A 14323-nucleotide genomic window follows, 5' to 3' on the forward strand; every position below is an offset into this window, starting at 1 on the left:
CTTGCGGCTGCTTCATGTGATACTGCCATACTGAAAGCTTTGTCCAGCGTACGGTCCTTTTCTGATAGAAGCCGTTTCTGGGTTCCTTCACTTTGTAGCCCACACACAAACTTGTCCCTTAACGTGCCTGCTAGTCCCGCTCCAAACTGGCAGTATTTCGATAGCTTGCGCAGTTCCGTTAGGTACTCAGCATTGCTTTCATCTTTGTGTTGGTTCCTTTTATGGAACTTAAATCGTTCTGCTATCAGCAGCGGTGTGGGGTTTAAGTGGTCCTGTAGGATTTCTACTATGCTTTCAAAATTCTTGTTTACCGGCTTCTCTGGGGTTATTAGATTTCGCAGTAACCCATAAGTTTTTGCACCCATGGAATTTAACAGAACCAGTGCTTTATTAGCATCTGGCACTTCATTCGCCCTGCAGTACACCTCAATACGTTCCACATATGTCGCCCAATCTTCGACTTCATTGTCGAACGTGGGGATACTGCCACTCTTCGGCATCCTTGGTTGCGCGTTAACTATCACCAATGGTGCCTCCCGTGCTTCCCCTTCTTCTCCGCTGGCAGAAAATGGCGTCTCCTGCGCTTTCCTTCCTTCCCGCGCTCGCCCGTCTTCTCCGCTGCGGCTTCGCAAAATGGCATCTCCCGCGCTCTTCCTTCTTCTCCGCGGCTCAATGGCTCCTCCCGCGCTCTCCCTGCTTCTCCACGGCTCAATGGCGCCTCCCACACTCTCCCTGCTTCTCCGCGGCTCAATGGCGTCTCCCCTTGCTTCGCCCCGTGGACCCTGATCAGTCCGTGATCCCTGGCCGTGCTCTGCGTGTTCTTCTCTTGATATTTGTCGACGCCGCTCGGTCTAGAACCCGGCTGTTTCTTACCCTCTCTCTCTCCGGTTTTGCAGTATTTTTCCACGACGCCGCTCGGTGATCAACCCCCGGCTGCGCCCTGCTCTCTTCACCCTTTTTCTTACCCCGTCAATGCTGCCCGGCTCTCTCTCTCTGCCGTCGGTCGGCTCCAGCCGCCGCTGCTCGGGAAGGGTCTGCTCAGGACCTGTCGTCGGTCTCTTACTGCTCATTGTGGTTGGGGAACCAAGCCCGGCTCTCCACAGCCTCCCCAGCGAAGTTGGATCTCTGCCCGACTGCTGGGCAGTTGCTCGCGGTCGATGCCCGTGTTCCTGGACTCGACTATTTATTTTTTTTGTTTTTTTGTTTAATGTTGCAGGTAGATTCGCATCAACACTCGTCGCCACTGTTAGATCCGTGGTTCAGTGGATAAAGAATTACACGGATGCTGTACTTAAACAAACAACAGGTCTTTACTGGAGGACGGTCATCTCTAGACTGGAGTACAGAGGCATGCGCACAGCTTATATACCGGTGTGGTTACTGCCGGTACTACAGTATACAGGAGCTGTAAAAAGTAGTTCTGACTTAAAGCACATATACTACAACCCTCAAGACCTGAACAGTTATCTGTGCTCAAGATCACAGCCTGGAGTTTCATCGCTGAGAGCACGTTTGTGGTCACTAGATCCCACAGGATTTTCCACCGGTTCATTTTAATGGATAGAAAATCCTGCATGGCCTGCCAGCCGCAGCGCACAAAATACTCCATATGCATTTTTGGTGGGCGCAGCTCTATGCCAATGCTGCAGATTTATAAAATCTACCTTTGTGCACAGAGCAAGGTATAATATGCTGAGTAGCTCAATAGCTGTAGTCCTAGTCAGAAGTTATCTCTTACAAGGATCAAAAGGTTTTACAGATAATGAAGTCAGACTGCGTGATGCTGTTGTTTAAGTTTTGCTTTTTTTTATGCCGCGGTTATACTAGCCTGGCCCGCATGAGAGACAGTAATTAATGTCGTCTTCATTAATGCCAGCCAGGTAATGCTGACTGCACACAATGGTGTGCTCTGTCACAGATGGCTACTGTGCAGACACATTGGGCACTGCATTCATGGTGTGGTGCTCTGAATATTTTACAGGAAACTTCAGGGTCTGGTGCTTGTGACTGTCAGCTGTAGCTCAGTTGGTAGCACTCTTGCCTCTGGGTCAGAAGGTTGTGGGTTCAAGTCCCCACTCCAGAAACTTGAGCACAAAAATTTATGCTGACACTGCAGGGGAGTGCTGAGGGAGTGCTGCACTGTCGGAGGTGCTGTCTTTCGGATGAGATGTTAAACTGAGGCCCCGTCTGCTCTCTCAGGTGGACGGAAAAGATCCCATGGCATGATTTTGAAGAAGAGCAGGGGAGCTATCCCCAGTGTCCCGGCCAATATTCTTTCCCTCAATCAATATCACTAAAACAGATTGTCTGGTAATTATCACATTGCAGTTTGTGGGAGCTTGCTGTGCGCAAATTAGCTGCCGCGTTTCCTACATTACAACAGTGACTATACTTCAAAAAGTACTTCATTGGCTGTGAAGCGCTTTGGAACATACGGTGGTCATGAAAGGCGCTATAGAAATGCAAGTCTTTCTTTCATGAAGCCAGAATGGCCTATTCACACGCAAATTATATTTAATAATCCATACGTCGTTCAGTGCTCTGCAGGGGGTCAGATCTGCACTGGCAGCCAGCTCCAGTGTAAGCCCTAAGTCATTCTGTTGGCTCTTGGTATTACACGGAACTGACAACAGTTCTCCAACTCCAGGCCACTAAAATGGGTCAGTCTCATACAGGCACCATAACCAAAGCAAATCAGTGGCTGTGTACTATCAGTTATACTGCAGGAGTAAGATCAGCACAATAGTTGTAGTATAGCAAGGGTGTCACGTTTAGAAATTTCTAAACCAGTTTTCCGCAGAGAAGATTTGGAAAAAATAATTACTTTTAATGACAGGTTTTTTCAAACCATGGAGTATTCAGACAAGTTTTTTTTTTAAGCTGGTGCAGTAGGTCGTTAAACTGCTAATGGTATCACTTTGATGTTGTTTCTTCATAGGCAGTAGGTAGTAAGCAATTTGTTAGTTCATCTTATTAATTGATAAACACCTCACACCCTCTGCATTAAAAAGGCTTTGATCTCTAATCGCGGCTGTGAACAGTGAATGATATAAAACAGATATAGAGACACAAGCAGGCACTGAGGCTGTTTGATAAAGGATGCTGCGCAGGCAGTTAGGCCTAAAAATTTGGTTGCTTTGCGCCTCCTGTTAGCGCCCCAAGAGGACATTAACGGGGTGCAAAGCAACTAGCGCCCAGGCACAGCGTCGCCAACACCTCCTGCTAAATTCAGCGGGAGGTTAGCAGCGGCGATAACCTTTAGCGCCCCGCACGCAGCATCGCTAGACATTATCGCCGTGCGCAGTGCCCCGCTCGCGCCTCGGCCGCGATCTTCGGTAGCGCCCCCTGACTGACCGCTGGACGCCATGTCCGACGGGGTCAGGGGGGCCTACCTGCAGCCGGGGCGGCGCTAATTAAAGACGAGGTGCCGGGCGGCCATTTTTGTTGCTGGCCACCTGCCAGCACCTGCCCCCATTGCCGTCCCCGACCTCCTGACCAGCCCCCCCCGCGGAGTGCCGACTGCGCTCCGTGAGCCCGGCACTTCTCTTGAGTGCTGGGCTCTTTTGCCGGCACTCCGATCCCTGGTGGCCCAGCTGGGCCCCGGGTCGCGGTGCGCAAGGCCCCGCCCTTTTAAGAAGGGGAGGAAGGCCTGCAGTACCGCGGTGTGACGTTTTGGCCGCGGGTGCGCTAATTTTTTCGGGGCGCTAAGAGTAGCACCCCGGCCAAAGGGGGCGCTACTCAATTTTTCCCCCTTGGAGTTTTAAAGAGAACGCTGCAAAGACTTTTGTTGAGACTAAGAGAGGGGGGAGAAATTCAGTATCGCCCCTTTTGGGGCGCCATTATCGGCCGTGCTCAAAGTTTAGCGCCCGGCGCTAATTATCGCCTCCGACGGCAAACTTGGCTTTTATCGCCCCTGGAGGTGATTGGAGCGCTAAATCAGACGCTTCACACCTGTCTTAAGGTGCAAAGGCCGAGGAGCAAGGCGCTACCTCAGAGTGCTGGCGAAGCAAGGAAGGGCAAATCAAAATGAACCTGCAAAGTGCTGCTCAGTACTCAAAATTCCTTCACACATGGTTCAATCTCTCCAGAAGTCTCTCTCTCTCTCTCTCTCTCTCTCAGAATGCATGGTGCAAAAATGTCACCAACAAAAAAAGGCAGGAAGCGGTCGCCTTTAAATAGCGCTCCCCCAGTCCCTTTCTGACTGCAAAACATTCCCCTCAACCTGTCGTTGCTAGCGGCAGGCGGTAAGGCAGGGGGCGCCACTCAATATCCGGTCCGGGGCGCTACCGGGGCGTTGCGCACTCGATTGACGTCACGATCTGCCGGCGCAGGAGATCGTGGCGGTAGTGTTTAGTGCCGCCACAAAAGGTCTAGTTAATTTCGCAAGCGGCGCAAACATCGCCGCGCCCGGGCGCTAGTTGCTTTGCGCTCCATTAGCGCCCTCTTAAGGCGCTAACGGGAGATGCAAACAACTGAATTTTCCCCCCCAAAAGTGTTGGGGGAGAGCTGGAAGTCATCTTGTTTGTCAAGTAAAATGATTCAGTGATGTGGTGAAGCTTAGAGTGTCCTTTATTTTCTATCATTATGCAACGTTAAGTTGTACTGTTTGGATTAAGTGAGTTTGATCATAACAGCTGTCCTGTATTGCCACCTTACTGTGAAACAAAGCAACTTATGAATTCATATCAGACCTTCTCTCACCAAGTATTTCCTTGGTCCACCTTCAGAGAGATTGAAGACGCATTTGTGCGACAGACATGATTGTCCAGTTTTACCTCTAGACTTGACTATTCCAACACACTCCTGGCTGGCCTCCCACATTCCACGCTACGTAAACTGGAGGTCATCCAAAACTCGGCAGCCCGTGTCCTAACTCGCACCAAGTCCTGTTCGCCCATCACCCCTGTGTTCGCTGACCTACATTGGCTCCCGGTTAAGCAGCACCTCGATTTCAAAATTCTCATCCTTGTTTTAAAATCCCTCCATGGCCTCGCCCCTTCCTATCTCTGTAATCTCCTTCAGCCCCACAACCCGCCCCGAGATATCTGCGCTCCTCTAATTCTGCCCTCTTGAGCATCCCTGATTATAATCGCTCAACCATTGGTGGCCGCGCCTTCTATCGCCGAGGCCCTAAGCTCTGGAATTCCCTGCCTAAACCTGTCCGCCTCGCTACCTCTCTTTCCTCCTTTAAGACGCTCCTTAAAACCTACCTCTTTGACCAAGCTTTTGGTCATCTGCCCTAATTTATCCTTATGTGGATCGGTGTCAAATTTGTTGTCTTAAAATACTCCTGTGCAGCGCCTTGGGATGTTTTACTACGTTAAAGGTGCTATATAAATACAAGTTGTTGTTGTTGTACAAATCACAAGGCGATGCTATTGTTATGCCCATGGTTTACACTATCGTGGAAGTAGATATAGGGCAGTGTCAGTCAACCGTAAATGGAAGACACTCAGACCACTGGCGCCATGGGACCTGAGAAGGTACCTACGACAATGGAAATGGCAATGGTTTCTATAATGGGAGGCCAATCTGCAACATCAGTTTTACAAAGGACAGCAAGTTGAAAATCTACCCTGTGAACTCTACTGGGGTATTGTGTTCATCAAGGTGAGGGATGTTAGCTCTGATGTCAGCATCAAGCACTCCACTCATGCCAGTTATAATAGCACAAACAGATGCAGAGTTAAGCTCCCTCTCCTCTACGCTAACTATGTTTCAGCCCCAACCTGAGATGAGCTAACACTACACCAGTGTGACATTTTAAAAATTTCCCATGTCAGCCATCCTGTGGCCCCTGAGTAAGATTGCTAATTACTGCCAAGTTCGGGAGTGTTGTGGTGTAGGCTCATACCCACCAGGTATTGAATTCAGACATGAGACCATTACAGCCAACAGAGTAGACAATTATTTTATCAGCCAGGTCCCAGAGGTGAAAAGGTCAGCATCTAACCAGTTGTATCATTGAGTTCATCTATTGGGATTCCGTCGTCATGGCTGCACCAGATCTCCAAGGAGCCAGCTCTATATCCTTCCTGCTCCTGTCAACATGAAAACATACACCTAGGGAAGCATCTGTTGATGTGTATTCTTTTCTCTTAGGGGAGCAATACCATTTGCATGTTGGTGGAAGAATATCGCTTCCTATTTAGATATGCATAGGATTATTGATAGACAGACAAATAGTTATAAAGATACAGCCAATGGTGCTCTGTACCGTGGGAAAATGAATAATTGGTTAAAATTCTAGCTGTTTCTACTGCTGCAGGTGCCTGCTGAAACACGGATAGGGGTGTGAGTGGCGAAACAGGGTTTCAGTTCCTCCTTAACACAGCAGTGGAAAATTCTTTCATTGCCTCACTCAAACTGCCTCCTCCTGGCCCCATAGCAATACTGTGGGCCGCTGCCGGGCTGTGCACACCCACTTCTCTACTCCTGTGAAAAATTGCTTCTCGCTGCAGGGTTTCATTATTACCCATCCATATTATCAATAATTGAGATCCAGACTCCCTTCAATGGATAGCATTGGTCATCATTACCTGGGCAAGGGAGAGACAGCAAACTAACAATGCCTGACGTAGAGAGATGCACTTAGCAGAGAAAAGGGCATTGTACTAGCTGTGGCTCACCGCCATAAAGAAAGAAAGAATCTGCATTTATATAGCGCCTTTTATGACCTCAGGACGTCCCAAAGTGCTTTACAGCCAATGAAGTACTTTTGACGTGTAGTCACTGTTGTAATGTGAAACATAAGGCAGCCAATGCGCACACAGCAAGGCCCCACAAACACCAATGAAATAAATGGCCAGATCATGTTTTAGGTGTTGGCTGAGGGAGAAATGTTGGCCAAGACACCAGGAGAACTCCCCTGCTCTTCTTCGAGCAGTGCAGTGGGAACTTTAACATCCACCTGAGAGAGCAGACGGGAACTCGATTCAGTGTCTCATCCACAAGACGGCACCTCCGACAGCGCAGCACTCCCTCAGTACTGCGCTGCAGTGGCAGCCTAGATTATGTGCTCAAGTCTCTGGAGTGGGGCTTGAACCCACAACCAGCTAACTCAGAGGTGGGCGTGCTACCCGCAGAGTCGTGGGTGACGCCATCTGAAATAAATGTTCTCATTCACCGAAAGGCAAGCCCGAGAGATGGTCTTCCACTGCACAGGTGAAATTCCTTTAACAAAGAAGGATGAACATCCTCTTCATATCTAACAACCGGCTAACAAAATCACAGGTTTTAAAGCCGAATGTTCCCATGATTTATTGCCGGCCATTAATTGTAGAGGAAAAGCAAATAATCCATTGCTCCTTGATAGAAATGGAATGTTAACCTTCTTGCAATATTGAGTAAACGTGAAAGAATTGAGTTTAGGTCTAATTTTCAGGATTATGTTTTAGTAAGTACAATAACATTGTATTATTTATGTATGTGTTTCAATGCATTTGAGTGTATGTGTATATACGTATATATATATATCTATATATATATATATATATATATATATAATACATATATATATAATATATGTACGTGCATCACTATATATTTGTATTGGTGGTAATTAAAGTCCCTGGTTTGAAGAAAGTTGGTTTTGATGTGACTGGATATGTGCTAAACCGCCAAAAGGAATTCTTCTAATTGCCTTCTCCTCTCGACAGTAGTTAGAAAACTGGTCTATTGTGCATTAACAATGTGATGTAGCTGGGCAGGGAAAAAACATGAGAAGTTATATTTTTAATTTACTATGATAATAACAGATGGTTAAGATAGAACAATACAAATCTTCATGTTCAATACAGTGCAATTGCAGGATATTGCAATTGCAACAAACGGGGTAACAGTAATAGAATTATATAGAATTGCATAGTAATTACAACACACAAACAGACCGTTTGGTCCAATGTTGATGTATATTCTCCCCATCAGCAGTGGTCCTAATCCCAAATGTCCATTCTGTTGCCATATCCCTTTATTCCCTTTTCCTTCAATCGCCTATCTAACCTTTCTTAAATATTGACTTGGTCTCTGCTCCATTGACCAGAAACTTAACTGGACCAGCCACATAAGTACTGTGGCAACAAGAGCAGGTCAGAGGCTGGGTATTCTGCGGCAAGTGTCTCAACTCCTTACACCCCAAAGCCTTTCCACAAAGCACAAGTCAGGAGTGTGATGGAATACTCTCCACTTGCCTGGATGAGTGCAGCTCCAACAACACTCAAGAAGCTCAACACCATCCAGGACAAAGCAACCCGCTTGATTGGCACCTCATCCACCACCTTAAACATTCACTCCCTCCATCACTGGGGTACTGTGGCTGCAGTGTGTACCATCTACAAGATGCACTGCAGCAACTTGCCAAGGCTTCTTCAACAGCACCTCCCAAACCCACCTGGGAACACCATCACCTGCAAGTTCCCCTCCAAGTTGCACACCATCCTGACTTGGAAATATATCGCTGTTCCTTCATCGTCGCTGGGTCAAAATCCTGGAACTCCCTACCTAACAGCACTGTGGGAGTACCTTCACCACACAGACTGCAGCAGTTCAAGAAGGCGGTCCACCGCCACCTTCTCAAGGGCAATTAGGGATGGGCAATAAATGCTGGTCTTGCCAACGATGCCCACATCCCATGAACGAATAAAAAAAATCTCTAACTCCGGTAGTTCATTCTGTAGTCTCACAACCCGCTGTGTAAAAAAGGCTTCTCCTGTTCTGTCCTAAATCTCTTACATTTAATCTATAACACTTGTTCTAGACACCTCGATCACTGGAAACAGTCAGTGGGATGAAAACCGGGTGGCTTCTATAACAGGCGGGTAGTCACTCCGCCAGATTACATGGTCTTTGGTGACCATGAAAATTTTCCCCTCTGTTTCTATCTATTCTGTCCCATCCTTTCATAATTTTTATCTCCTCTGTTCTAATGGAAACAGCCTCAACTTTTCAGGTTCATGTAATGGGAGAATGATTATCCAAACTGAGGAGAAGACTGAAACTCAGTCCAGTATCACAGGGAAACTGTCCAGGACTGATGACCAGCTCTTTCACATGTTTTTAATACATGTTCTTATAACCCAGTACATGAATTGATTTGGCCTGATTATTTTTGCAGTGAAGAACATACTTGACGGTAGATTTGCTGCAGTGAAGTTTAATTAGTATAAAAATAGCATTGTGGCTTCACCCAGTTAGAGTTGCCATACTGTCGGCTGGTTTCTATGTCCCATGTTACAAGGCAATAAGAGGATTCTAACATGATTGGAAAAAGGCAGAAAGACATGTGGCTAATCAACAATGTGTTCACTTCAAGTTGAATCATAACTAATCTCAACATGTAAGCTAATTAATATTGATTGAAAGTGATTTCATCATAGTGCCAGGTGTAGCAAATTCAGCATGCCTCAAAAGATTGGGTTTATGAACTGGCTAAACCTAGAGCCCAGAAGAAATCTTCCCCCATATTGTTTTCCTAACTTCTTGTTTTGTGGGGAAAGAAACACTATGCAGTTATAGCGATCCCACCCAGATGTACCTGACAAGCAAATATTAGCAAAGTGATTAATGAAAAATCTCAAACCGCTTAACCCAGCAAAGCAGAGCCAACCAATCAGATTCGAAGGGGGGTAAATTGTTGAGCCAGCGCTCTTTACATGGATTGGAGGGCAGATCGGCGAATCAGACACGGAGGTCAGTGCGCCCAATTTGCCGCCCACCCAATCTTGTAGTTGTTAATTGTAATGAATGCTTGATCTACCTTCTTATTGAGGGAGGCTCCACACATGAAATGTTACCTCACAAAAATTTGTCCCAAAATATCACTCGGTCAGGCTCTATTTGAATTGTTTAGATTTGCCCATCTAATCAGATTATCACACACTGCTTGACTAAAAGTCATACAGCAATTTTATACATTTCTATTAACAAAGTAATTTAGCTGTAAATTCCTGTTAAGTGGCCATTTTCTACCCATAATTTTGCTGTTTCCAAGACCCAGATTGTACGTTGCACATTGTGTATGTTTTGGAAAACCTGCCATTCAATCAAAATTATGGAAGAAAAAGTGTGCAACAGAGAATTCTTACCAATATTGAATTCCTGATGCATGATACAAAATTTCAGTAAACAGCTGCTTCATTTAACAAGAACTGACTTTATTGATTATTCTGGAGTTGACTCCATTTTCAGATTACCTGTGCATTTTCCTTCTATTTGTGGTGTGTACATTGTGAATAAAGGTTAACGCCAATTTTCTGAGCTGAGACTGTGGGCAAGGGGAGCCTTGTCCATTGGAAACCCTTATTGGGAAAGCCATTAATATTATGGCATGGCTAACGCTGAGACCCCTCACTGGTGGCACAGACTTGGAAAGTACCCTCTTTTTGTCCATTATGGGATTATCAGAGGACGATAACATTATCCTGTTGGCGATATTCTGTCACCATTTGAAAAATATAACTACATCAGAGATAGGAAATACCAGTGTAAAAGTTTAATTAGAATCACGCTGTGGCAAATTACAGGAGCCAAAGGCTTGATGTTGTGCAATACATATCAGAAATGTAGTAATGGACTTCATGTTGACTCCTGCAGTCCAGACATCATTTCCAACATAAAGTATGAAATATTGTGATTTATAACAGAATGGTGGAAAATGAGCTCCAGTATACAAATGCATAATACATCTGATGAATTATTCTAAACGTTTAAGTATGAATGTGTTCACTACCTTCTATTCTGTCTGTGATAACCCATTACATGCATTAGATTATTATAGTTTGGCATACATATTGAATTATGACCTAGATTTATATTCTCCTAGGTATTAGCAAGTGAGTTGTTTATTACATACCTGTTGACTGCAAATCATTTCTGTCATAAGGTCATCTATTGTTCCTGATTTGATACATGCCTGTCCCCAGTAAGAGTGTTTCATGCTCAGTAATTTTACATTTCCAATTAGCACTATTTTCTACTTGACTGAAACTATGCTGTATCCAATGACAGGCTTTCTTTCTATACAGTACAAGCAAGTGGAGCAGTACATGTCTTTTCACAAGTTACCTGCTGACTTCCGGCAAAAGATTCATGACTATTATGAACATCGTTACCAGGGAAAAATGTTTGATGAGGACAATATACTGGGAGAGCTAAATGAACCACTTAGAGAAGTAAGTTGAAATTTATAAGCACTGACATGTTATGTATTTTAATTTTGTAAACTATTTCGGGGCAATTTCACTACTGTAATCTGTTAGGACACTCAACTGAATATTGCATGAGACACTTGAGACCAAGCTGCAAATAAGATGAGAGAGAAACTTATCAGCACCAGATGCTAGCATGAGGCAGTGCTGCTCTTCATTTCAACTGCTGAGAGTCAGGAGTGTTGGAAGATAGCACTTGTGGCAATTTAGCACGACGTGCGCACAGTCCCTGGGGTCCCCTGCTCTCTGTAACCTCCCATGATATGGTACTCTTTTCACCTACCTTGGAAGGATGAAAGGCTGAATCAACCCTGCCAGATTCTGAGCAGGACCAATCCAACACTGCCAACTGAGCTAGCCGGCACTCGATTATGATAAGGAAGGGATAGAAAAGAAGAAAATAAAAATAACGAACTACAATAAGTGGTGATAAGTTGCAATTGCTGGAAGCCAGAAAATGGTGGAAATGCACAGTAAGGAGGATCAACATCTAAAAGAGGAAGAAAAGTTGACCCAAACTGTTAACCTATTTTTCTCTTTAGATGCTTATTGACTTGTTGTACATTTCCACTACTTTCTGTTTTTAACTAGAAGTTATTCAAGTTTCAGTATTAGAGTTGGCAGAACTTCACTATTGCACAGAAAATAAGATGCATTCGATTGAATAACAGATCAAATGATTAAAAATAAAATACTTGGAAAATCAACCTCAATTAATTCACATGAGCAGTCACTTCAGTAAACCCTATGTAGGTTTAGTTGCTTTGGAGAGAAAGAAGATGAGGACACACTCTATTTGTATGATGATATATGTCGCTATTGTTATTCATAGCACTGCTTAAGCTTGGTGTGACAATATTCAGACATGTTTACAGGTTAAACTCCAGAACGCTGAAGCTAGATGAAGCAAATATTTGGTTGCCGTGTGGCGCAATGCATGAACATGCCAAAATCACCATGCCAAGGAGTTGACGTGGTTTTTGCACCAGCAATTTTCTCCAGGCAAGCCCCCGATCTCGGCTTGGCCACCAGGGTGGAGACAAAAGCGTGGATTTTAACTCCCTGGCGGGAGCCACAGAACTTCCCCTCCAACTGTCTCCACGGGAGGCTCGACTGATTTTAACGGAAATCAACTCCTGCACATGCACAAATTTCAAAGTGGCAAAAACACAGAGAAACACTGAGAAAATAAGGGCTACAGACTCTGTGTGGCTGAGCAAAAACTAGGCCATGCACTCAAAAAATAAACTTTTTCAAATTAAATAAAAGTGATGGCTATTAAAAATAATGGACTATCCAGCTGAAAAAATAGATGGGTTGTAACCCTTAGTGTGTAGACTTTTATCTGCTAATCTGTTCAACACTCTAACTATCTCCAAGGCAACATAGACTAAACAGGATGACTGCTGGGAGTGGAGGCCAGTGCCTCCTCAGGGAACAGCAGCACAAATTAAATAGAACATCAAGTATGGAGTAGTTTTTTTTGGCCAGTGGGATGATTCTCTATGTGTTCATGTTATTTCTGTGGAATGTCAAGCACAAGATCTTTTGATGTAATTGTCACCATTCTTATGCTGAGACCAATAAGACTTACTTGCACTTTTTTTATTTTTAAATCCAGGAAATAGTGAATTTTAACTGCCGGAAACTGGTAGCCTCTATGCCACTTTTCGCCAATGCGGATCCAATTTTCGTGACCGCCATGCTGACCAAACTGAAGTTTGAGGTGTTCCAGCCTGGAGATTACATAATCCGTGAGGGCACAATAGGAAAAAAGATGTACTTTATCCAGCATGGGGTGGTTAGTGTCCACACAAAGGGCAACAAGGAAATGAAACTGTCAGATGGCTCATATTTTGGAGGTCTGTGTCTAAATTCAAATCACGTTCATTTAGGGCTGTCAAATGAATTACATGTTATTGGTGTGATAATGTAACGTTGTGGCACTGGTCACATGCAGGTGTTAACTTGTGTTTCCATGGTCAGTATTCCACTGTTGCTAAATGATTAAGTCACATAAATGGCACTGAATCAATAATTCATCCATGTTCCCATCTCACCGTAAAAGGATGCAAATTTGAGCCAATTAAAGCGTGCCTAATATCTATTGTTAAGGCGAAACTGTAACCATGCAGCGCAGAAAAGCATGGATTTTCTTCATCAAGAAAACACAGCAATCAGATCATCTCGATAGCAAAATACTGCGGATGCTGGAAATCCGAAATAACAACAGAAAACACTGGAAAAACTCAGCAGGTCAGGGCAGCATCCGTGGAGAGAGAAACAGAGTTAACGTTTCAGGTCGAAGACCTTTCGTCAGAACTGATGAAAGGTCTTCGACCTGAAACGTTAACTCTGTTTCTCTCTCCACGGATGCTGCCCTGGCCTGCTGAGTTTTTCCAGTGTTTTCTGTTGTTATATCAGATCATCTCGTTGGGCACCTCTTTGGAGTTTTATATCCCTAGAACAAAAGGTATCTTCCCCCCCACCCTCAAACATGAACTTACCAGGCAACAAGAGACCTATGTAATAGTTTCTTTGTCCCTTCTCAACAGCAACAACAATGGCCTTTGAAACTCCCTTGAGCAACAATGAGTTCGGTTTTCATCTTAACCACCTGGGTGTTGAGCACTGCCTGGATGGAGCACAGAAAGGGAAATCTGGTGCGGAGATTTGCACAACCCTAACAGAACCTGTTGCATTTTCCTTTCTGCGCTCAGGCGGTGAAGACAAAAAAACCTGTCATGAATCTTATCATTCATGAAGAAATGACTCATGAAATAACACTGGGCGGCCAGCTGGTGGCGCCGTCCAAGGAGTATAAATACTCAGGCGTGGGACCAGCTTGCCCAGGACGTTTTTGTAACCAGGAACTAGTGATGTAACTAGAATCTCATGGTTGTGAAACAGTTGATTAAAGCCTTGTTTTATACTCAAACCAAGTGCTTAGTAATCTTTTTACATCAAAAACCATTGGTTTTTCTTTTGTTAATGGTGAAAGACCAAGTAGGGACATTTCTTTTTCTGATGGAGCTTGAACAGACTGGTCCAGTGGCAATGCTAAACCCGGCAAAATGCAATCGACAAATGTCAAATGATGAACGCGCCAATTGCATCCA

The 14323-nt window shown here is 44.7% G+C and overlaps 1 protein-coding gene across 1 annotated transcript in view; it reads left to right on the top strand.

Annotated features, from left to right (window-relative positions):
• The window catches only part of hcn2b (hyperpolarization activated cyclic nucleotide-gated potassium channel 2b), a 185947-nt gene that overhangs the window by 128433 nt on the left and 43191 nt on the right, over positions 1 to 14323 (top strand). Inside the window, exons 5-6 of the mRNA XM_086004598.1 lie at positions 11022 to 11168; positions 12826 to 13066. Of these exons, the coding sequence (XP_085860724.1) occupies positions 11022 to 11168; positions 12826 to 13066 (388 nt within the window). The remainder of the gene's footprint in view (positions 1 to 11021; positions 11169 to 12825; positions 13067 to 14323) is intronic.

The sequence above is a fragment of the Somniosus microcephalus genome, chromosome 13 (assembly GCF_052327205.1).
Source record: "Somniosus microcephalus isolate GS21.2 chromosome 13, FLI_Smic_1.0, whole genome shotgun sequence".
NCBI classification, from domain to species: domain Eukaryota; kingdom Metazoa; phylum Chordata; class Chondrichthyes; order Squaliformes; family Somniosidae; genus Somniosus; species Somniosus microcephalus.